The sequence below is a fragment of the Ascaphus truei genome, chromosome 17 (assembly GCF_040206685.1).
Source record: "Ascaphus truei isolate aAscTru1 chromosome 17, aAscTru1.hap1, whole genome shotgun sequence".
Lineage (NCBI taxonomy): Eukaryota > Metazoa > Chordata > Amphibia > Anura > Ascaphidae > Ascaphus > Ascaphus truei.
In genome coordinates, this window is record NC_134499.1 from 13,457,291 (window position 1) to 13,481,558 (window position 24,268).

At 46.2% G+C, this 24,268-nt stretch overlaps 1 protein-coding gene across 9 annotated transcripts in view; it reads right to left on the reverse strand.

The window, feature by feature from the left end:
- Nucleotides 1–8,771: 8,771 nt before the first annotated feature.
- LOC142467959 (cytochrome P450 2D6-like) overlaps nt 8,772–24,268 on the reverse strand; it is a 42,908-nt gene continuing 27,411 nt past the window's right edge. For 4 of the 9 annotated variants that reach the window (XM_075573988.1, XM_075573984.1, XM_075573991.1 and 1 more), the window contains 5 exons: nt 20,913–20,933; nt 17,549–17,736; nt 15,194–15,335; nt 9,857–9,980; nt 8,772–9,195 (listed from right to left, as the gene is read on the reverse strand). In XM_075573988.1, the coding sequence (XP_075430103.1) occupies nt 9,132–9,195; nt 9,857–9,980; nt 15,194–15,335; nt 17,549–17,736; nt 20,913–20,933 (539 nt within the window). In that variant the 3' untranslated portion in view covers nt 8,772–9,131. Of the gene's footprint in view, nt 9,981–15,193; nt 15,336–17,548; nt 17,737–20,912; nt 20,934–24,268 lie in introns of all 9 variants that reach the window. The other 5 variants (XM_075573989.1, XM_075573986.1, XM_075573993.1 and 2 more) reach the window with 4 other exon arrangements.

Genomic DNA, 24,268 nt, shown 5'->3' on the forward strand with positions numbered 1-24,268 from the left:
CCAGTCACTGTCTCCCACCCACCCAGTCACTGTCTCCCACCCACCAGTCACTGTCACCCACCCAGTCACTGTCAAGTCACTGTCACCCACCCAGTCACTGTCACCCACCCAGTCACTGTCACCCACCCAAGGGGGGAGAGTGATGTGAGGTGCAAGGGGGGGAGAGTGATGTGAGGTGCAAGGGGGGGAGAGTGATGTGAGGTGCAAGGGGGGGAGAGTGATGTGAGGTGCAAGGGGGGAGAGTGATGTGAGGTGCAAGGGGGGTGAGTGATGTGAGGTGCAAGGGGGGGGAGAGTGATGTGAGGTGCAAGGGGGGGAGAGTGATGTGAGGTGCAAGGGGGAGAGTGATGTGAGGTGCAAGGGGGGAGAGTGATGTGAGGTGCAAGGGGGGGAGAGTGATGTGAGGTGCAAGGGGGGAGAGTGATGTGAGGTGCAAGGGGGGAGAGTGATGTGAGGTGCAAGGGGGGGAGAGTGATGTGAGGTGCAAGGGGAGAGAGGGATGTGAGGTGCAAGGGGGGAGAGGGATGTGAGGTTCAAGGGGGGAGAGGGATGTGAGGTGCAAGGGGGGAGAGGGTTGTGAGGTGCAAGGGGGGGAGAGGGATGTGAGGTGCAAGGGGGGGAGAGGGATGTGAAGTGCAAGGGGGGAGAGGGTTGTGAGGTGCAAGGGGGGAGAGGTATGTGAGGTGCAAGGGGGAGAGGGATGTGAGGTGCAAGGGGGAGAGGGATGTGAGGTGCAAGGGGGAAGAGGGATGTGAGGTGCAAGGGGGGAGAGGGATGTGAGGTGCAAGGGGGGAGAGGGATGTGAGGTGCAAGGGGGGAGAGGGATGTGAGCTGCAGGGGGGAGAGGGATGTGAGCTGCAGGGGGGGAGAGGGATGTGAGCTGCAGGGGGGGTGGGATGTGTGTGGTGTGCAGGGGGGTATTGTGTGTTTGATGTGGAGGGGGGTATTGTGTGTGGATGAGGGGGAGAGATAGGGGTATGAGAGATAGATGGGGAGTATCGCAAAGGTTGATAGTGTTGGGTTCTGGGGGAGATAGGAGGATGATGATGAGGGGTGCTGGGGGAGAGATGATGATGATGATGATAGGTGCTGGAGGAGAGATGATGATGATGATGATGATGATGATGATGATGATGATGATGATGATTTTACCCGTGCGGCCCAATTTTTTTTTCCTTGGAGCAGTTCGGCCCTTCGCACTTTACGAGTTGTGCAGGCCTGGTTTAAGCCATGCTTGAGCTGGGTAATATCTGATATATTGTGTCCTTTTTTGTTGTTGCTGTTATTACAGGGCGTCCCTTCAACCCACATTTGATTGTAAATAACGCTGTCTCCAATTTAATTTGCTCCATCGTGTTTGGCAACCGATTTGAATATGACGATGACAAGTTCCACAGACTGCTGCATCTTTTGAAGAGGCCTTGAAATCGAAGTCTGGTCTTTTCGCACAGGCGCCCCCCCTCCACCCCCCCCCCGCCCCTCCCTGCCCCTCTTCCCCCCCCTTCTTCTCCCCTGCCCTCCCCCCCTCCCTCTTCCCCCTCCCACTCCACTCCCTGCTCTCCCCCCTCTCCCATTCTTTGATAACCTCAAGGTTCAACCCATGGCGTTTATTACACTCCAAATGGAAAAGTGCTCCCACTTGAATGTTACCCAATTGAGACCAGGTCTATTGGGCGAATGCATAAGTTTTTATGTTACACAGAAATAATGATGTCATGCTGTATATTTCTCCCCCCCTCCCCCCCCGTCCACGTCCCTCTCTGTTTATGAATCTAAACGTGGGTAAACTCTGCATGTAAGGTATAATGTATTTCTTCTAAAAGTAGAAGATGGGGCAAAATAGGGTCCCTTCAGAGAAGGCCAACCTAAACCACAATGGTGAATCACCCATCTTAAATATGTCAACTACAGTAGAACCTCATCAGAGGGTTCTAAAGCAGGGTATCGAGATTGGATGGAGCACGTCCCTCCTTCCCTCCTTCCCTCCCCCTTCCCTCTCCCCCCTCCCTCTACTTCCCCTTCCCTCTACCCCCTCCCTCTACTTCCCCTTCCCTCTACATCCTCAGGGAGCAACTCATGACGCGAAAAATACTCCAAATGGATAATTGACTCTACGTGAGAGGTTCCCAATTGGGCTTATGTCCTCTAATCGTATATATAAGGTTAAATACTACACAGAAAAAACAATACCAAGCTGTATACCTCCCCTCATCCCCCCCCCCCACTCTACCTTTCTCCCCTATCTAGTTGGACATCCAAATGGGTTTAAACCATGCTCGCAAGGCACAATGTACGCCATCCTGAGGGAAAGGAGTGACAAATTAATGCCTACCCAGACAGGGCTTACTTGAGCCGAGTACCTGCTTCACCCAATATTGCTGCGTTACCTAGAGTCAGTGAAAAGGTTTAAATGTATGGTAACAAGATTGAATCACTGACCCCCCCCCCCCACGCCCACTATGCCACCTCCCCACCCAACCCTTTCTCCCCCAGCTTTCCTCCCCCCACCCTCCTCTTCCCCTTCCCACTCCTTCCCCCCCTCACCCCCCTGCTCCCCTCTCCCATTCTGTCCCCTCATTGGAATACTGCCCCATGCCTCTGAGAACAGGGTCACCACTAGGATAATGATGCTATATTGACCAGAGGCTCTTGGTTAGGCCAAGGCTAAATATCTGGTTCCACACCCATACTCCCATCCTCCCCTCTCCCACCCCCCTACTCTACCCACCCTCCCTCACTATATACTCTTAACTCGATTGGAACCATAGGAAAAGGACGGGAAATTGGAGATTCAGAGGGTCTCTACCTCCCCCGTGCCTGCCGGCTACCGTCACTGGACCCACCCTCCAAGGGCCTTAAGCCCTAAAAGCCGGCCACTAGTTAGGCCAGACTTGATCTCTCAAGACCTTGCTAGGGTCTACTTTCTTCTTCCACCCAACCCTGTTGATACTGTCCCAGCAGGTTCCCCTCTCTCCCTCTCTCCCCGTTCCCCTTTCCCTCCCACCCTGGCCAGCCGAGGCCAAGATTAGGCGAAGAAAGGACTCCACGGATCCTCTTGTTGATGGGCCCCAACCCTTTAAAAATCTAAAACAGACCTCCCTAGTGGCAAGGGAGAGGTCTTAAAATTCTGTAAGAAACTTAGAAACCATGGCTAAACAAGCGGCAATTAAACTGGTATCCTTAAATGTAACAGGACTACAAAATAATAGGAAAAGGAGACTAGCCCTCCTGGAAATGAAAAAATCAGGTGGAAATATTATATTTCTTCAGGAGACGCATTTCACATCCCAAGATTCTCCTAAAACATTCCAAAACGCATTCCCAACGAGTTTTTACTCATCATTTAGTAGTAAAAGGAGAGGAGTTGCCAGTCTGATTCGTCAGGGAACTCCATTCAATCTAATAAAAACAAAAACAGATCCAGATGGTATGTCCCTTGAGGTATATGACTCACTTTCAGGATCGGCAATCGCACTGATTAACCTATATGCCCCAAACGAGAATCAGGCAGATTTCCTAAAAAAAAGTATTAGAGGAAGTGGACCCTGAGTACCTGTCGTCAATAATAATTGGTGGGGACCTTAACATGGCACTAAACCCTGCTGAAGACAAGTAGACAAGTCATTTGTCCCTGGCCGTCCACACCCTGCCCAATCCCTGAGTCTGGGGAAAAAATTTTAAGATATTATAAAGGAGTTTTCCTTGGTGGACATTTGGAGAGCCCAGCATCAGGGACAAAGGGATTTCACCTTTTACTCGGCCCCTCGCCAGACCTATTCCCGTATAGACTATTTTCTAGCAACCAAGACTGTCCTAGAAGCCATCGCCACTTCTGATATCGGCCCAATTACGTGGTCAGATCACGCACCCATTACTCTGAAACTCTCAATCCATTTGTTAAATTAATCTTGTACAGCTGGAAATGAAATGACTCGCTACTAAACCATTCTGAGGTAGAAAAGGAGATCAAAAAAGCCCTTAAGGACTACTTTAGACTGAATCTTGGATCGGTCATATCCCCAGCAATCCTGTGGGAAGCCCATAAGGTGGCAATTAGAGGTAACTTTATTTCAATTGCATCCCACAGGAAGAAAGTTAAAGTAAATTTATCTAAGGAGCTTACAGACAAAATTGTTAAGCTAGAGCAGCAGCATAAATCTAACCCCTCCAGGAAAATTTATAAATCACTGACAGCTGCCAGAAACGAATTAAAGCAGATCCAACTAGAGACTGTAGAAAAAGCTATCAGATGGACAGGTCAGAGATACTATGATAAAGGTAACAAGGCCGACAGACTTCTTGCTAGCAAGTTAAGAGGAATACAAAAAGATCACAAATAACTGCGATCAAAAATAGGTCTGGGGAGATGTTATACAATGAAAAAAAAATAGCAAAGGAATTTACCAAATGTTATACTAAGCTATACAATCTGAGAACCCGTTCTCCTAATTCAGAACCCACTGAAGCAGAGGCAATCACTGACTATCTAGCTGATTGCTGCCTTCCTTCCCTGACACAGGAGGAAAACTCTCTGTTAAACGCTAAAATAACGTTGGAAGAACTGACTGCGGCAGTGAAACATCAAAAGTCTCAAACACCGGGCCCTGGTGGCTTTACAAATGTCTACTATAAGAAATTCCTACCAATATTGTCCACCCATTTACTAAATCTGTTCAACTCATTCATGGAGGGGTTCCAATCCCATCATCAATGTCATTAGCTAATTTAGCTATTATACACATAGAAGGGAAAGACCCGGCACAATGTGGTACTGTAGCTATAGGCCAATTTCCCTATTGAATAATGATCTCAAACTGTATAGTAAGATATTGGCGAACAGACTAAATCCCATTCTACCTAGATTAATACATATTGATTAGGTCGGTTTTGTCTCGGGTCGCCAGGCCTCGGACAATACCTGTAAAATAATTAATATAATTGACCACGTTCATTTGATGGATGCAAAGGCAATGCCTACTAAGCCTGGACGCAGAGAAGGCATTCGATAGAATTGATTCGCTATTCTTGGATAACACTTTAAAGAAATTTGGTTTTAAGGACTCATTCTTAGAAGGAGTTTGCGTGCTCTATCAGTACCCATCCGCTGTGGTTAGACTTTCTGAAGGAAACCTTGAAAGATTACAGATCAAAAATGGCACAAGGCAGGGTTGCCCCCTGTCACCTCTTCTCTTTGCCCTCACTATCGAGCCTCTAGCGACCAAAATACGAAACAACACGAATATCCAGGGTATTATAATCGTAAAAATGATTGACAAAATCTCCTTATTTGCCGATGATATCATTTTGACTTTGATCAAACCCCAAACTTCCCTTCCTAACCTTCAAAGGGAACTGATGGTTTTTGGTAAAATATCAGGGTACAAAATAAACAACGAAAAATCCGAGGCCCTAAATCTAAGTCTTTCAGACTTAGAAGTGAAATTGCTCAAATTGAATTTCAGCTATAGATGGTGTTCCTCATACATTAAATATTTGGGAGTAAATATATCAAGGAACTACCGATCTCTATACCATGATAACTATCCAGCTCTCCTGGAAAAAATCAAGAAAGATCTGGATAAATGGGAAGGTTACCAGATTTCTTGGATTGGAAGAATGATCTCAGTTAAGATGAATATACTCCCCAGATTATTATATTTCTTTCAAATGCTTCCGGTCCAGGTCCCTGGCGCTGAACTGAAGAATATTCAAAATAGGCTTTTTAATTTTATTTGGCAGGGCAAGAGACCCAGAGTCGCTAGGTTGGTACTGCTGTCATCAAGAGCAAGGGGAGGCATGGGCGTTCCAGATATAAAAAAATATTATCTGGCTGCCCAACTAAAACAAGCAGTGATGTGGAACACAGACCAAGCCCATTGTTGCTGGGTAGAAATAGTCACACTATGCCAGAATGCCTTCTCTACAAGCGTGCCTTTGGAATCTGGATAGAGGAGATATGCAACTGCACAAATTACAACTGAGGGCGACAAGAAACACTTGGGAGGTCTGGTCGAAATGTAAGTCCAGATTTGGGCTCTCTTGACCTAGCTCACAACTCACGCCCATCTTTAACAACCCAAAATTCCCTCCTAGATGTGGATCCAGGCTGTTCGATCAATTTAAGTCAAAAGGAATCAGGACGATTGCGGATCTCTTAAGTCTGGGGAGGCTACTGAGCTACCAAGATTTACGGGCTAAATATGAAATTGCAGAATTGGACACAATTAAATATCTTTAAATCAGACATTTTATTCAAAAAATATCCCCAAAACCAGAATTTCCCTCTTTCACCAAGTTTGAGCGCCTATGTAGAGTCAATACCCACCAAAAAGGTCTAATTTCAGAAATCTATGCTGAATTAGGGAAGTCGTCGGACCCCCCAAACCATGATTACATGCTCAAATGGGCAGCAGATCTGAACATGACTATTGACAGAGAGGACTGGGAAGAAATTTGTGAAGCAGCCTCAGGAACTTCCATATGTACCACAACGAAGGAGAACATATATAAAATTATTTTTCGCTGGTATCTTACTCCAGTAAGATTGCAACAAATATACCCTCTGGCATACGATCTCTGTTGGAGAGGCTGTGGACAACGGGGGGACATGGCCCACATCTGGTGGACTTGTCCAGAAATTGTGAAATATTGGTCTGGGGTCCAAAGCTTAATTATAGAGGTCATCGACCTTGAGATACCCATTGATCCACTGATCTACCTACTGGCCAGGCCAATGAACGAAATTGACCGTCCAGCTAGGAAATTAATCTCCTTCATTCTTACAGCGGCAAGATGTGAGATAGTGGCCTCTTGGAAGAAAATATCCACCCCCTCCAAAGGAACCATAAAAAGGAAGATCAACGAGGTGTTGCTCATGGAGAAGTTAACGGCTCTCCTTAAGCAAAAATTAACTACATTTTACAGAATATGGGAGCCCTGGTTAATCTTTATAAGATAAAGATTACCCACACATGCCACGCAGGGAAATAGTTTACCCAGGCAAGGAGAACCAGGACATCCCGTTTCTAAAAGCTAAAAAACTGTCAAAGCCATATGCCCGGTGGCTGGGAAGGGTACCCCTCCCCCCCACCCACCCCCACCACCCCCCATCTTGTCCTTCTTTCCTCGCCATCCCTCTGTGAAGGCCTCTACTGTACGACAATTAAGGTTGTCAAGCTTTTTTCCTCCCCCCCCAAAAAACCTAAATGTTCCGGTATTAGGCTGTATATTGTGTATGATGTGTGTTGTTGTATAATTGCCTAATAAAAATATTTGAAACAAAGCTGCTATAGAACTAGGTAATGTATTCCTTTTTATCTTTGCTGCAGCAGTTCATGTTCCCTGGACCATTTTGACCCACCCCGGAAATCTATATACAACACATGACATTGGTGCTGTGCATTCCTATAGAATTCTGTGGCTTCCCAAGAGTTACAGATTGTGCTGGTAAATGCCAATGTTCCCCAGTTCACAGGATAGACCGACAGTATTGTATCAGGGCTTGTGTTTTAATGGCAGGTTTATTCCATGCATATGCTCTACAAGTGGATTTTTCTACATGTGTGCTCTAGAACTGGATTATCCATGCATATGCTCTAGAACTGGGGTTCAGGCATCTTGTTGGAATAGTTTTTTAGGACAACTAATAATTTGTTCATTTACAATGAGGTTAATTCACCAGGGTGCAAATTGCATTGGTTATTATACCTAACATTTTGTGTCTGGAGGTCCCTGAGGAGAACCACCACTGAGATGCAATAGTGTCAGACCAGCATTACCACCCGGAAACTCTAATTCGGGGCAATAGGAGCTTCTGTGCAGCAGTGTTGCATTAGTGAATAACTTCCATAGGTAGATATATAGAGATATGGATCTATAGATGTATGTATATCTTTATTTGTGTAGCACCATGCATGGACCGGTCACTTTACAGCAGAAATACACATGACATAATAATATGATACATACACTGGCGACACACTTTATTCGAGCTCGGCTAGTCCCACGAATTCGGGTATACCCGGGTGTATTGAGGTTTGTGACTGTTTTCTGCCCGAGTGCATTGAGGTATTTTCCAGGCAGGGATTGAAGCATTTTATTCCCGCTGGCTGCAATACTGCACAGTATATATATATATACTGCATTACAATTCATGAATTTATGCCATCTGGTAGACACGCGAAGCATTGCAGCCTATTAAATCCTAATCATTATCATTTAACAGATCAGCCGCCCGTCAGCCAGGCATGAACCCAGGCTGGGAAGGCAAACGCAACGGGGCTTGTCAGAGGTGAGGAGCGGCGCATTCCAGGTATCTGCCAGGTACATACTGGGTATTTGCTCGAATAAAGTGTGTCGGTGCAGTACAGTAATGGGAACAAGCGCTGGATTAAGTAATGTAACATATGACTGTAAGCTCCTCGGGGCAGGGACTCCTCTTCCTTAATGTTACTTTTATGTCTAATGCACTTATTCCCATGATCTGTTATTTATATTATGTGTTATGTATTTGATTACCATGTGTATTACTACTGTGAAGCGCTATGTACATTAATGGCGCTATACAAATAAAGACATACAATACAATATGACTAATGTTGAAATAAATGATTCCCAGTCATTTTAGCTTATCACAGTCTTTGAAGAACCTTTTTACAACAAGCCAGTAAAAACACATAAGAAAACACATCAGCATAAGTACAGGAAATCATGTATGTCACGGATGACCAGAACTATTTTATGGGATCAAGGCACTGGACAGGACACAGAAGTCACGTAAAGTATATTTATTCTGGCTGGAGATAGTAGACACAGCACAATCTCACCAACAGAGCTAACACTCACCAAAATGGGAATACGGGGGGGGGGGGGGTGATCCTAGCAAACTAGGTACTGGGCACCACTCACTTCTAAAGCTTAACCAGGAGTACTTCCACGACTAGGGTTTTCAGGTTGTCCAGATCTCGGAGATGCAGTTTGTCACCAAGCAAGTTCAAAAGTCCTGCTCAGAAGTGTCTCCGGCAAGCGAACAAGTCCCAGGTCACAAGGAAGGTTTGAATCTCGCTCACGGATCGGCCCAGACTCTGGCCATGTGACTCTGGCAAGAACTCAGAACACACCGCTTAGTCATCTTACACGCTGCCTCCCGGACTCACGCTGCACCTCAGATCTGTCCCCTTTACATAGTTTCCCCATCTACATAGGAAAGCATGGAAGGAGTCGTGACCAATAACACCATAAATGCTGTATTGGGACCAATCACAACACAAGGACTTGCCTATTTTGGCCAATGCAGGCTGGGGGTGTAAATGGTCAATTAGGACAGCCCTTTGGGATGGGCTAAGGTGAGAATGGGGATTACAAACCAGCCAATCAAAATCCCACCTACGGGCTGAGATCCAGCAGTGGTTCCTGCTGGGATAGGTGCCTCGGTGTCTGGGGCTGACAATGGCACCGCTCTTTGAGCCAATGTCTCCCAGACCCGATCTCTGCCCTTCCCCTCGACCCTTTGTCTATATCATTTGAAAGATTCAGAGATTCTTTGAATTAAAGTTTTTTTTTTTTTTTTTTTTTTTAAAGTAAGCATTTCATTTGCCAAAATATGTGAGGGAAGAAACTACAAAAGTGCCTGGGTCATTGGATATCGTTCATGAGGGAATTCTCCGTCTGTGCGTTCAACTCTCACTATTCAATATGCTGGGAAGAGACGTCCTCCCTGTGTTCAAATGAATGGGACGAACCTTTTCTCCAGTCCCAGGAAGTGTCTTTGCAGCATATGGAATATGGGCCGTTAACAGGGTTTTATCTAATGTTGGCACAGAATTCGTAAGGATGGGGGCTCATCGTTAGTCCATACCGGGGGTCTTCTCGCGGGCGAGGTTGATCATTGGGGATCTGAAGCGTGAAGCGTTGCAGGAGAGACGTGAAGAAAAGGAAGAGTTGCATTCTGACTAATTGCTCCCCCGGACAGACGCGCCGACCTGTGAAGCAGAAGAAGGCCATCTTTACTAAATAGCATTCTGAATAACAAACCTCTTTTGATATGACTTATAGCACTACCATCTCCAAGTTCTGTTCTCTTGTATACTTAAGACGTACAACTCAGTCATCAAATTATACCTTTCATAAGAAACTCTCAGTCTCATCTTTCTTGACCTCAGCATATTTGGACCCCGACGCATTTCATGTAATAGTATTTTTTTTATCAGACCTGGGAGTTTAGTGCATCAGAGGCACAGAGGGATCAACATTTACCAAGTGATGCTATTCAGGAAGACACCTTTCAGCCCATTCCAGGGAACAAGCTGCGAGGAGTCTTATTGCAGAGTTCCACCTGGTAAATATGTCCCAAAGTTTCCTGCTCATGGCCACAAGGAGCCAGGATTACAATGTAAGCGGTATATAAAAGTATATAACAGTATATAACAGTAAATTGGCAGGTGTGTGGCTGTATGTATTCTTGTACCTCCGAGACTGCGCAAGTGCAAATCAGTGTATATCATTACATATACATATATTATATACAATAGCAATGATAACACGTCCCTACGCGTTTCTTCAGGTGATCCCCTGAAGAAATCAGCTTTGTCTGAAGAAACACGTAGGGACGTGTTATCACTGCTATTTTAAAAGTGATCACAACAAGTGCCAGTTGGGAGAGTGAAGGTCATCTCAGTTCTGGAACATTGGGACTCTATACCACAAAGGGAACCTGTACCTAAGAGACAGGAGTTGCCGGAGGATCCTCCAGGGTGTAACACCATCTACAGAGGAGTGACGTCAATCCGGAGCATCGCCAGTGGAGCAGCGGCGACGACACACAGCGGGTCTGGAGCATGAGTTTCACTCATACAATGCCCTTATTGTTTGGAGTCTTATGAGTTTTGAATCGTCTTGTTCATGTTTTATTAAATTTTACTTACCTTATTACACGAAGATCAGGCGCCTTTTCTTCTTTTTTTTTCTGTTATATATATATATATCTCAATCTTAATCAGTGTCTGTGTTTAAGCTCTGTGTATCAGTGCCGTGGTGTGTACCTCTGATGAAGTTGTAGATTGCAATGAAACGCGTTAGCAACAAGTTTGCCTCACGCCGAGAACTGTCACTGCATTATTGTGCCGGACATACGGGAGAAACTCCAAACAAGAGGGAACCCGATGTAAGTGCTGCGGGTCACCGGAGGATGAGTTTCCAAGGTGCAAGTGTTGGTTCCGATTTCCGTAAACACCATTGGCGTCGAGAACTGCGGCAGATAGAGATGTCCGTCGTGCTCCTCTCTATCTTCTCAGCAGAGATGGAGCTTGAGTTTCTCTCATACATGGCTGATACCTCTCTCACTTACTATATCTATTTATCATTTTATCTATTTATCTATTTATCAGTATATATCTGTGTCTGTGTAAGTGTCTTGGTGTGTACTAATGTCTGTGTGTATCAGTGTGTTAATGTGAGTGTACTTTATGTGTAGGGTCACTATATTATTATGCTGGGTCACTATATTGTGAGGTCCCTTACTACAGTGCCTGTAGGGACCCTAGTCCACTAGTCGGTTTATCTTGGAGCTGTGAGTGTTATAAATGCCTGGGATTTAAATCATGTCCAACCACTGGGGAGTATACATGTGCAGGATTCTACAATCAAGTTTATTTTGAACCTATGGGTTGTCTATTGGAGCACCACACACCTACTACATTTTGTACTTTATGTGTATCAGTGTGTTAATGCGTTCCATGTTTGTGCATCAGTGTGTATGTGTGTATGTGTGCATTACAGAGCATCCGGTGCATTACAGGTCAGCAAATATAAATAGCAATCCATTGCTGGCCCCTCTGGCATTGAAAGAGTTAAACGCGGATTAGCCTTTAACACAGAAGTGTTCTCATTGAGTAAGGACACGGCCAGTAAATACAGGGCTGGGAGAGATTTCAATTCCACGCGTTACTGGAGGCAGCGCGGCTGTTATCTGGACTCCGCCTCGCTGTCTCTGTCTTATCTTATCTTATATCTTCTTTTATATATATATATATATATATATATATATATATATATATATATATATATATAAAAGAGAAAAGAAGCGCCCGATCCTTGTGTAAAATCAGATATGAATTTTAATACATCACGGACAAGACAAATGCACACTTACAATTTGTCTGATAAAATCAGGCATATTATGGGACCAGCCCATGCACCAACTGAAGACTCCACGATCACCTCTGTGTAAACTGAAGTCCTTTAGAATGCTGGATCTTGTGTCTGTATCAGCCGTTGTCCCAGAGAGTAAGGGAATCTGTACTTACCTTTGCGACTGCTTAGTTGTAGCGTGCGGCCACCATTCACCTCTCTCGTGGAGCACTGGGACCCGGAAGGGACTTCACACACGTCTCTGCGTCTTCACGTTGGTAGCTGGGAGCTGCTCGACCACCGTAGGTTCACTGCCACATATCCCTACGCGTTTCTTACGTCCTTGCGGATTTCATCAGGGGATCCTTTGAGGACTTAAGTATTTTTTGTGATTATTTATAATTGCTTTATCAATCATTTTTTCATTTTTGAATATTATTGATTTTTTGGTCCACTATTTGTTATGACTTTAATTTAATTCACAATTTAGGTTAGGTTGGACCTTGCATATTTATAGTTATTTATGTTAATTGCACAGTCATTCTTTTGTCCTTTATTTTTGATAGAATTTGATTCAATTTTTGTTCATATTTTTCTCTTTTTCTTTTTGATTTTTATGCACATTTTTTCTTTTTAATATTTTTTATATATTTTTTTATAATAATTTTTATAATAATTTTAATTGGGCATATATACGGCCCCTGCCATTTTTTATATTGATATTTATCTGTTTGAACTAAATTTACCCACCTGGTGCAAACACCTACCACATATATCAGCGTTGCAGCAGTTTTGGTGTATTTGGTAAGGGGCGCTGTCTATAATTCTGTCACTACATATATATATATATATATATAAAAATGAAAAGTTTGTTTGCAAAACAGTTTGTTTGTCCGTGCCTCTAGAGAATCTGATTGGTCCGTCGATTCGCCCGCCCCCCAACGGTTCTCATTAGCCTGCGGGGTGCGATGATGTCACTGACACACCTAGCGCATTGTCACACACACACACTCATACTGCCTGAGCCTCTCACCCTTGCGGAGTCAGCTATTAGCCCTGCAGTCTCCACACCCCTGCGCACTCAGCAGACCCCAGACACTCATACCTCTGCAGACTCCATATACCCCCTGCAGACTCCACTCCCATCGCCTGACCAGCACACCCACCTTGATAAGTCTTGGTAAGTTTCACCCACTTTACGCCCTCTCTCCGCCTGCGCAATTTCCCCACGCCCCCCCGCCCTCTCACCCCTCCTGAATACTCACCCCTCCAGAATAATTGCAGCACAATCCCTGCAGACTCCACATACCCCATGTGTAGAAATTAATCTGTCTTTACACAAAATGGCTGCTGTGAGTATCTCCTCACTAACTGTCATTTAATGCCTAAAGATATTCTTATTTATTTGCTTTCACATGCTAATATGCAGTGTTCTTATTATATGTTGCACCTGTATGTATAAATGAATCTGTCTTTACACAAAATGGCTGCTGTGAGTATCTCCTCACCAAGGCTGCGTCCATAGAGGAGGGGAGCAGTGCTGAACCGCAAATGACGCTGAGGCATGCAGGCGAGCCAGCATGCGCGACCGGGAGGCGGGGGGTGGTGGGGCAGTGACATCGCTGGGCCAATAGCCCGCGACGCACCGACATCAACGTCATGGCGCCAACGTCACGGCGTCGCTGCTGCGCTGTGATTGGAGGTTTTCAGCTGACAGCGTGCTGAAAAACAGCTTTGGCTGTCGGCTGAAAAATCCAACTCCTCAGCACGCATGCGGACGCTCATGTGAGCCCCCTCTAAAGACATCCTCTATGACATTTCTATGGACACAGCCTAACTGTAATTTAATGCCTAAAGATATTGTTATTTATTTGCTTTCACGTGCTAATATGCAGTGGTCTTATTATATTAACCGGAAACTCCAAAGGAGAAGATGTCTTCATCCCCCGCATTCCACTGATTCCAACACACATGCCCTTCACTTTCAAACGCCTACAATTCCCAGTCAGACTCGCCTTTGGTATCACCATCAACAAATCACAAGGACAGTCAATCAAGTGCACTGGTATCAACTCTGAATCACCATGTTTCTCCCATGGACAGTTAGTTATATGTGGCATGTTCTAGAGTCGGATCACCAAATTAGTTGTATATCTTTGCTCCAACTGGAACTACAGCAGGGCCCCGGGTATACGGCGGGTTCCGTTCCAGAGGCCTGCCGTATAATGAAAATCGCCGGAAAGCGGATCCGGCAATTTTCAGTGCTGCGCATGCGCAAACCGGTATTTTTGCCGTTCTGCGCATGTGCGATCTATACGCTGCGTGCGCAACCTGAGGTCTGCGAATACGTGCCGGGCGCACCCGCCCGTTCTGCGCATGCGAGATTTAAAATTCAACATGGCGGCCCCCTTTTGGTGCCGCCGTATCAGCGGATCGCCGAAAAAGTGGAGCGCCGAGAAGCGGGGCCCTGCTGTACTAAAAATGTTGTTTATAAACAAGCATTACAATAAACATGCACTTTGCTCATACTTGCTCAGCTGCATGTTCATTGTACTGTTGTTTGTTTACAAACAAACTTTTTTCAACATCATCATTTTTCTTTACATCCCGGGCAACGCCGGGTATATCAGCTAGTTTATTTATAAAATGTGTTACCAGGAAGTAATACAGTGAGAGTTACCTCTCTTTTCCAAGTATGTCCTGGGCACAGAGTTATAACAATACATGGTTACATTAAATGAACAGAGGTTATACAGTCAGTTCACAGACATGTTATGGACAAATAGAGTTGGAAAATTGGGTACAGGGGATAAAGGGCGGGTGAGTTTCAGATTGAAATAGAGAAGCTTTAAGATCAGCGAACGTTTCACACCCTTTAGCTGCCCTTAGGCTGTCTGCCTTTGGGGTGACGCAGATGTACACTGAAGGGGTTCAGATTGAATGCAGCTGCGAGTACGAAGTTCTTTGACCTCTTAACATTCCAGTGGGTGGGTTCGACGTCCCACATAGTACAAGCAAGTGTTAACCCTTAGCACGCTGGTGCTGTGCAGAGGTAAGAGCCTCTTACCTGCAGAGAACGCCATAAACGCCTCCCGTTTCACAAACTTCCCGTCCGCGTCCAGGAAATGCTCCGGGTAAAACTGATGAGGCTTCTCCCAGACGGTCTCGTCCTTCAGCACGGAGGACAGGTTGGTGAGGACAGCGATGCCCTAGAAATGATTAATACGGACTGAGAGGGGGGGCAAACGGACTGAGAGGGGGGGCAAACGGACTGAGAGGGGGGGCAAACGGACAGAGGGGGGCAAACGGACATAGGGGGGCAAACGGACAGAGGGGGGCAAACGGACAGAGGGGGGGCAAACGGACAGAGGCAGGGCAAACGGACAGAGGGGGGGCAAACAGACAGAGGGGGGGCAAACGGACAGAGGGGGGCAAATGGACAGAGGGAGGAGGCAAACAGACAGAGGGGGGGCAAATGGACAGAGGGGGGGGGGCAAACAGACACAGGGGGGCAAACAGACAGAGGAGGGGGCAAACATACAGAGGGGGGGGAAACAGACAGAGGGGGGGCAAACGGACAGAGGGGGGGCAAACGGACAGAGGGGGGGCAAACGGACAGAGTGGGGGCAAATGGACAGAGGGGGGGCAAACGGACAGAGGGGGGGTCAAACGGACAAAGGGGGGGCAAACAGACAGAGGGGGGCAAACGGACAGAGGGGGGGCAAACAGACAGAGGGGGGCAAACGGACAGAGGGGGGGCAAACGGACAGAGGGGGGGGGGAAAATGGACAGAGGGGGCAAACGGTCAGAGGGGGGGAGCAAACAGACAGAGGGGGGGCAAACAGACAGAGGGGGGGGCAAACAGACAGAGGGGGGGCAAACGGACAGAGGGGGGCAAACAGAGTGCTGCTGTGTGGTGAGGGGCAAACGGAGTGCTGCTATGTGGTGGAGGGGGCAAACGGAGTGGTGTGGTGGGGGAGAAGGGAGAGAGAGAGGGGAGAGAGAGAAATAGAGGGGGGGGAGAAGGGGGAGAGAGAGAGAGAGGGGGGGGGAGAAGGGAGGAGGAGAGAGGGAGGGAGAGAGAAAGGGGGGGAGAAGGGAGAGGGGGGGCGAGAAGGGGGAGAAGGGTGAGAGAGGGGAGAGAAAGCAAGGGGGGGAGAGAAAGCAAGGGAGGATGGCCGGGAGAGAGAAGGGGTCCGGGAGAGAGAGAAGGGGGCAGGGGGGAAAGAGGGGGGGTGGCCGGGAGAGAGAGGGGGGCCATGAGAGATAGCCTGGGGGGGGGGCAGGGGAGAGAGAGCGCAGGGGGGATGGGAGAGAGCAATGGGGTGGAGAGAGAGAAAGAGATCAATGGGGGGGAGAGAGAGCAATGGGGGGGGAGAGAGAGAGCAATGGGGGGGAGAAAGATGAGGGAAGGGGGGGGGAAGAGGGAAGGTGGGGGAATAGGGAAGGGGGGGAGAGAGATGAGGGAAGGGGGGGAGAGAGAGCAATGGGGGGGGAGAAAGATGAGGGAAGGGGGGGTGAGGGAAGGGGGAGAGAGAGAGAGAGCAATGGGGGGGGAGAAAGATGAGGGAAGGGGGGGATGAGGGAAGGGGGGGAGAGAGATGAGGGAAGGGGGAGAGAGACAGAGAGAGAGAGACAGACAGACAGAGCGAGACAGAGACAGAGAGACAGAGAGAGATACACAGAAACACAGACAGCCCCTATACAGCCAATGACACACACCCTCAAGTAATAGCCCCCCCCCCTTCCCTCCCCCCCTGCTCTACAAATGTTGCAGGACAGCATGGCTCATGCTTGAGAGCTGGTGACATCACCGCTCTCAAAGCATGAGCGAGCTCAGCGGTAGCGGGGCCACAGCCTAATGCTGGCTCCTCCAAGACCCGGTGACTGCAGCCTACTACAGTGTTATTAACCGACGAACAAGTGACAGAAAGATGGGAATCAGACAGAAAGGTGCCTCCTGATGGTTACCACCATCACCACCATTTTGTCAGGACATTTTTTTTTTCTTAAACAAGTATTGTCCTAAAAATGAAGGTTTTAACCCAGAAAATCCAACATTTAAAAATGTTGTCAACAGTGGGCAGGAAGCTCTCATACATCTCCCAATGAGATCAACAGTTTCCGGGAACCCTACGTATCCTATCCATGTAATATTGGGTAGGAAGCTGAAAGCGATGCACCCTATGTGCTCATTTGCATGTCAATACCCAGAATCCTTGTCTGCAACATAACCACTGGATGACAAGACAAAGGGGTGAAGGAATCAGGTATGGGAACCTGAGGAAGACAGGCAGACAACCTCATGGGGTTCTCTTATCTTTGCTGGAGATCAGGATATTTCTTGGGCTGTAGAAAGTAACAGTGTTGGTATATTGTAAGAGTATATATGATTTGACTTGAATTTGGTTACATTAAGTACCTTTGGGATGAAATAGCCCCGGATCTCTGTGTCTCTGTAGGTCATGTGCGGAAAGGCCAGTGGTACAATATCGCCATAGCGCTGAGTTTCATGGATCACCGCGTTGGTATATGGCATTTTCAGCATATCTCCCATTGTAGGTTTCCTGTCTCTTCCAATCACTCGGTCAATTTCCTCTTGGACTTTACCTGATATAATAGATACAGCGTAGCGCGTGTGAAACAAGTTACATTTTTACCTTGATCAGCGCTTGTTTGGAGTGTAGTAACCCATAAATGTTACACTTTATGTCTCCCATTTCAACAACAGACATTTAACAAGTGCAGTTTGCCCCAAACCAGAAAGCAGATTACCAACATTATTTTTTTTTAAATCATTACTGTTTAGGTTTGGTTTGTCTTTCTTCTTTGAACGTGCCCCACAGCCGGCAGTAAGGTGTCCACATGGCAACCTCTGATGCCTATTCACACGCAGAGATACTACCTACGCGGCCGCGACGCGCACTCCTGCAGCCCCAGCGATCTGTGAACTTGGCTGCAGGAGATTGGCGATGCGGGGGCGTGGCGGACGCATCACGAAGCTGGTTCGCCCTCATTGGCTGAACCAGATCACGTGATGCTGACATCTCATGGCACCCTCCTGAGAAGACAACATTTATTGTCTCCTCAAAACGCTGGCGCGTCATCCCGCTACTTCGCCGGCAGGCGGCTAATTACTATAGCCAATTGCTGAATTGTGCCAGATATGTAACGACGCCACCATAACCTCGGCCTAACTCCACCATGAAGCACACAGCTATTTGCCTACAGATTTTGAAGAGGTTTCACTTTTCAATGCTGAAAACTAAGCTCTGTGGATTTCTGCGCCTCTTTGGTGTGCTCATTTGCATGTCATTACCCAGACTCCCTGGCTGCGGTGGAGGCACTCTATGCTAATAGATAATGGGGAAAGGCAGAGTTGCAGACCTGTGTGAATGTGCTAACAAGGGGGATTTGTATTTGATGGGCCTCTTATCAAAGGACAAATCTCTCAGACAAACCCCTGAAGATGATGGACACTGGAGCAGAGAACAGTGACTGGTTTCAATCAGTGTTTCCTGGAACCAGGGTCACGAATGATGTATGAATAATTCCAGTAAGCTTAACTCATGTTTTCCATCTTCCAAAGCACAACAAGTCCTTTTGTCTTTCTTAGTTTTATTGAAGGAAAATCACAGGAAGAAAGGTACTGCTGCGGCAGACTTTATTCTAACAAATCACCGGTTTGTACCTGGCAGGTACCTGGAATGCGACACTGTTCACCTGGAGCATGCCGCGTTCCAAGCCAGAGGTCATGCCCGGCTGACGCGCGGCTGATGTGTTAATTTATAATGGTTCAGGATTTAATAGGCTGCAATGCTTCGCGTGTCCGACAGACGGCATAAAATCATGAATTGTAATGCAGTATATATATATATTGTACAGAATATATATATATACTCTATAACAACAACCCCTATAACCCCTAACATACAGTACTGTACACATACAGTACTGTATATGCACATCAATGATACTATGGGCCGGCGGGGGCCAGATGTGTTTGCAGCAGAGAGAGATCCGCTGCTCTCTCTGCACAAACATCGGCACATTAAAAATTATTTAAAATACATTTTATTGATAGTGTAGATGTGCAGGGGGTCTCCGGAGCTGAACCGCGTTGATTTCAGGTCGGGGGACCCCCTGCTTCCCGAGATACAGCCCCCTTTATGAGGTGCCGGTATCCCTCTGCGTTTGAAGGTCCCGATCACGTGACCGCGACCTGTAAACAAAGCAGAGGGATACCGGCACCCCGTAAAGGGGCCTGTATCTCGGGGAGCAGGGGGTCCCCGGACCTAAAACCAAAACGTTTCTGCTCCGGAGACCCTCTGCACATGTACAGTATGAATAAAAAACATATATAAATAAACACTCGTTCCTTACCTTAGCGGCTATGTGCTACGGTAACGAAGCAGCATTTCTGTATTTTTAATAATATTGTACAGTGAGCAGGGGGTTCCCTGAGCCAGAAATTAATGCTCAGGGGACCCCCTGCTCCTGCACAATATTATTAAAAATACAGAAATGCTGCTTCATTGCCATAGCGTATAGCCGCTAAGGCAATGAAGGGGTTAACCCACCGTGCCCGCTTTATTGTGGGTAGCGGGGGTGGGTGAAGCGGGTATTTGGCCCTTGGTGTGAGTTTAGGACTTGCGGGGGGGTTGCGGGTGCACTTAACCCCTTCACGACCGTAGCAGTTAATACCGCAACGGTCATGAAGGGGTTAACCCCTCCCGCTACCCCCCGCAAGCCCTAAACAACCACCATTGGGGCTAATACCCCCTTCACCCACCCCCACTACCCACAATAAAAAAAACTCACACACAGCAGCCGCCCAAAAAATAAATAAATAAATCTAAATAAATAAATGAATATAAATAAATACATTTGAAATACATTTTTATTTATAGTGTAGATGTGCAGGGGGTCTCCGGAGCTGAACCGCGTTGGTTTCAGGTCGGGGGACCCCCTGCTTCCCAAGATACAGCCCCCTTTATGAGGTGCCGGTATCCCTCTGCGTTTAAAGGTCCCGATCACGTGACCGCGGCCTGTAAACAAAGCAGAGGGATACCGGCACCCCCTAAAGGGGCCTGTATCTCGGGGAGCAGGGGGTCCCCGGACCTAAAACCACAGCGGTTCTGCTCCGGAGACCCTCTGCACATGTACAGTATAAATAAAACACACACATCAATAAAGAATCGTTCTTTACCTTAGCGGCTATGTGCTATGGTAACGAAGCAGCATTTCTGTATTTTTAATAATATTGTACAGTGAGCAGGGGGTTCCCTGAGCCAGAAATTAATGCTCAGGGGACCTCCTGCTCCTGCACAATATTATTAAAAATACAGAAATGCTGCTTCATTGCCATAGCGTATAGCCGCTAAGGCAATGAAGGGTTAAGGCAGAATAAACAATAAATACATTACATACATATTTTTAATGTGTGTGTTAAACCTCCCTGCCTTCACTGTAATCTATGTAAAAAACCCTCCCCCTATTGTGTGTTTTAAACCTCCCTGCCTTCACTGTAATCTATGTAAAACCACCTCCCCCTATTGTGTGTGTTAAACTTCCCTGCCTTCACTGTAATCTATGTAAAACCGCCTCCCCCTTTTGTGTCTGCTAAACTTCCCTGCTTTGACTAATCTGTGTAAGCCCCCCTCCCCCTATTGTGTCAGTTAAATCTCCTTGGCCTGTGTTTCTGTGAGTGCAGTGTACTGTATGTAAATGTGGGGAGGGGGATCCCGTGTAAATAACCACACCCACACCCACTACCCACTACCCACCTGCACATGGCCCTTCCGCTGCTGCAAAAAAGAGACAAAAATTAAAACATACAAATTAATGTCCCCTAACCCCTTAATCACCATAGCGGTTATTAACCGCTACAGTCATTAAGATGTTAACCCAACCTCACCCACCACTCGGGATGCTTACATACCGTCCCACACTAACCCCCCCCCCGAGAGGCCTAACCACCCAGTACCCACAAGGGAGGCCTACCCACATACCGTTGGGGAAACACCCCCCCCCCACACCCAGTACCCACAATAAAAACAATACAGTGCCCCACAATAAACATCATTCTATTTATTAAATACATTACCCACCCCCTGTGCCCCCCCATAAATACAAGATTTATTCTTTTACATACAGGGTTCATAACGCAGCCCCACGTGAGTCCCCGGTGGGCTGGCGGGGCACCTGGACAGACCTACAGTTTACCAGCAGCCCTTTTTACACAGGTTCTGGAGGCCTGCTGGTGGGTCCCGCCAGCACCATGGCCCCCAGGTGGTCTCCTTGGGTCACCGTGGGCCACAATTGGGTCCCCACGGTAGGCCCGCGGATGTCTGGGAGCCCCGGGTCAGACCCACAGGTGTCTGTGGGGCCCCGGGTGGTTCCCTCGGGGGTCTGGGGAACTCACGAGTGCTCACTACGGGTCCGCGGTGCCCCCACAGAAGTGGGACCACACATCATCATCCCCGCACCTACGGGTCGGTGGTGCCCCCACAGAAGTGGGACCACACATCTTCATCCCCGCAGACTACGGGTCGGCGGTGCCCCCACAGATGTGAGACCACCGCTTCATCCCCGCATGTGTCACCCGTGGAACCACCAGCCTGATACCCATGGGATACCCGAGGCGATCCACAAGTGGTCTCCAGAGGTCCCACGCAGAACCACGGAACCAACCCTGAATGTAAAAAAAATAAACCTGGCCTATACATTCAATACATACAACCCCCCCCCCCAACACCTACAGTACAATAATGTGCAAAATAACTATTATCCAGATATGGATAATAGATTAATTGCCCATTATTAAAAACATTAACTAGCATATTAAAATAAATAAAGTACTACTGACCTCATCAATACGAAGTGTCCGTCGCCAGCAACATCCTTGTCTTGCCCACAACATACATAGCAAATACAAAGCCAATACATTGCAATTATATTCAGATATCAATTAACCCCTTAAACACCTTATCAGATAATAACCGCAAAGGTGATTAAGGGGTTAAGCCACACTGGCCCGATACCCACCCTTCACCCATGAATTTGTACAGTGGCTTCATCATGCAACTATATATATATATACTGTATATATATACAGATATATATATATATATATATATATATATATATATATATATATATATATATATATATATATATATACAGTATATATACACACATGATGAACCAATATACAAATAAATGTAGAAGGGTTATCAAAACCATACTGTCCTACAAATAACACTTCTCCATACAGACACACTACATTACAATGAATTTCCTTTAATAATCCTAACTGATCTTACAATCTAAATCATCAAATGCTAATGAAATGGCAATGAAACACCTCACATTCCAATCAATACATTACAACCAATCAAGTAAACAAAAATCAATTAGCAATCATTATTTACATCCCTAAAAAATAATAAGTACCAACCATAATACAACCTTTAAAACCTGTCACATGGTACTAGAGCCAATCAGAGCGTGGGAACTCCATCCCTACTCTGATTGGTTCTGGTACCATGTGACAGGTTTTCATTGACGTCACATCCTTTCTCCCCCAAGCCTCTGTCACATGTTATACTAGAGCCAATCAGAGTAGGGATGGAGTTCCCACGCTCTGATTGGCTACCGTACCACGTGTGGATAATGACGTCATCTTAAAGGCAATTGAAGCAAAGCTATTCTGATTGGCTGTGCTTTCATTCCCTTTAAGTGACGTCATCATTTTTTTTTATCGGCCAAAACACATGGTTTTCACGGCCCAATCAGGACCGTGAGAACCATGACGAAACCATGACGAAAAATGTGACGTCATAGGCCTTTAAAAGCCTATGTCGTCTCATTTTGAAGCCAGACGCCGCGGAGGAAGGACCTCCGGAGAAGAAAGAAGACAATGGCGTGGCCGAAGATGGAAAGAAGACCCCGCCCCGCCCGGAAGGAGATAGAAGAATACAGATGAAGATGGATTACAAATAGAAGACCCGTGGATTGATTTGGATTTTTAGTTTAATGTTTATTTTTTTATGGTTTATTATTTTATGGGTTCCTGTGCCTGGTGGATTGGTTCGTGAGTAAGCTGCGCAACGGGAATCGGTGGGGGCAAGTAATGGTAAGTGAACTAAAGAAATGTATTTTATTTAACTTGTTAATTTTTTCAAAAGGTTTTTTAACATTTTTTTTTTTTTTTTTTGTGGTATATCATTTCTTGCCACTGTATGTATGTATGTATATATGTCTAGAGAGATATATACATACAGGGTAAGAAATTATGTTGTTTTAAAAGCTTGATTAGATGTGTTTTAAATTAATTTGTCTATGCTGCTATGCTTTATTGTGAGTTTAAAGTATTTTAACATTAGATAGATGTAATCCTTGGTATTGTATTGTGTGTTGCCTTGGTTTTTTTTTTTATTACTTAAGTTTTTATTCATCATTTTTCCAAAAGTAAGAGGGGTACAAAAAGAAAAAAAAAAGGGGGGGAACAATACAACGGTACAGAATTGCAAATAGTCTGATTACACATTAGGAGGGGAGGAGATTATGGGAAGGGGGGGCAAGGGGACAGCATTTGAAACCACGTAACATATTAACTACCAGGCGAGTTACAACATAAATCATAAATCATGAGTCATAAATCACTCTGTTCAGAATAACCTAGTCTAAATAAGGGGATAGACCTGCATGTCTAAACCAAGGGGCCCCTGTTTCGGAGAATTGTGAAGTGGAACCAGTTAGGTAGGCAGTGAGTTTTTCCATGTAGACAATATGCCAGATTTTGTTATTGATTTGGTTTAAGGATGGGGGAGACGGTTGTTTCCAGTTTTTGGCGATAGTGCATCTAGTAGCATTTAGAATTTGGGAGATAACTTTAATTTCTTTTTTGTTACAATTGGCCATTGGTTTTCCCAAGACTGTATATATCGGGTCCTGTGGGACAGTGATTCCCAGAACCCTGTGTATTAAAGCAAACACTTCCCTCCATGTTCGCTGAATTTTTGGACACGACCAAAATATGTGCAGTATAGTCCCCCTTTCGCCACAACCACGCCAACATAAAGGAGAGACACCCGGGAGAAAGGAGTTCAACCTGGTGGGAGTCATATACCATCTATAT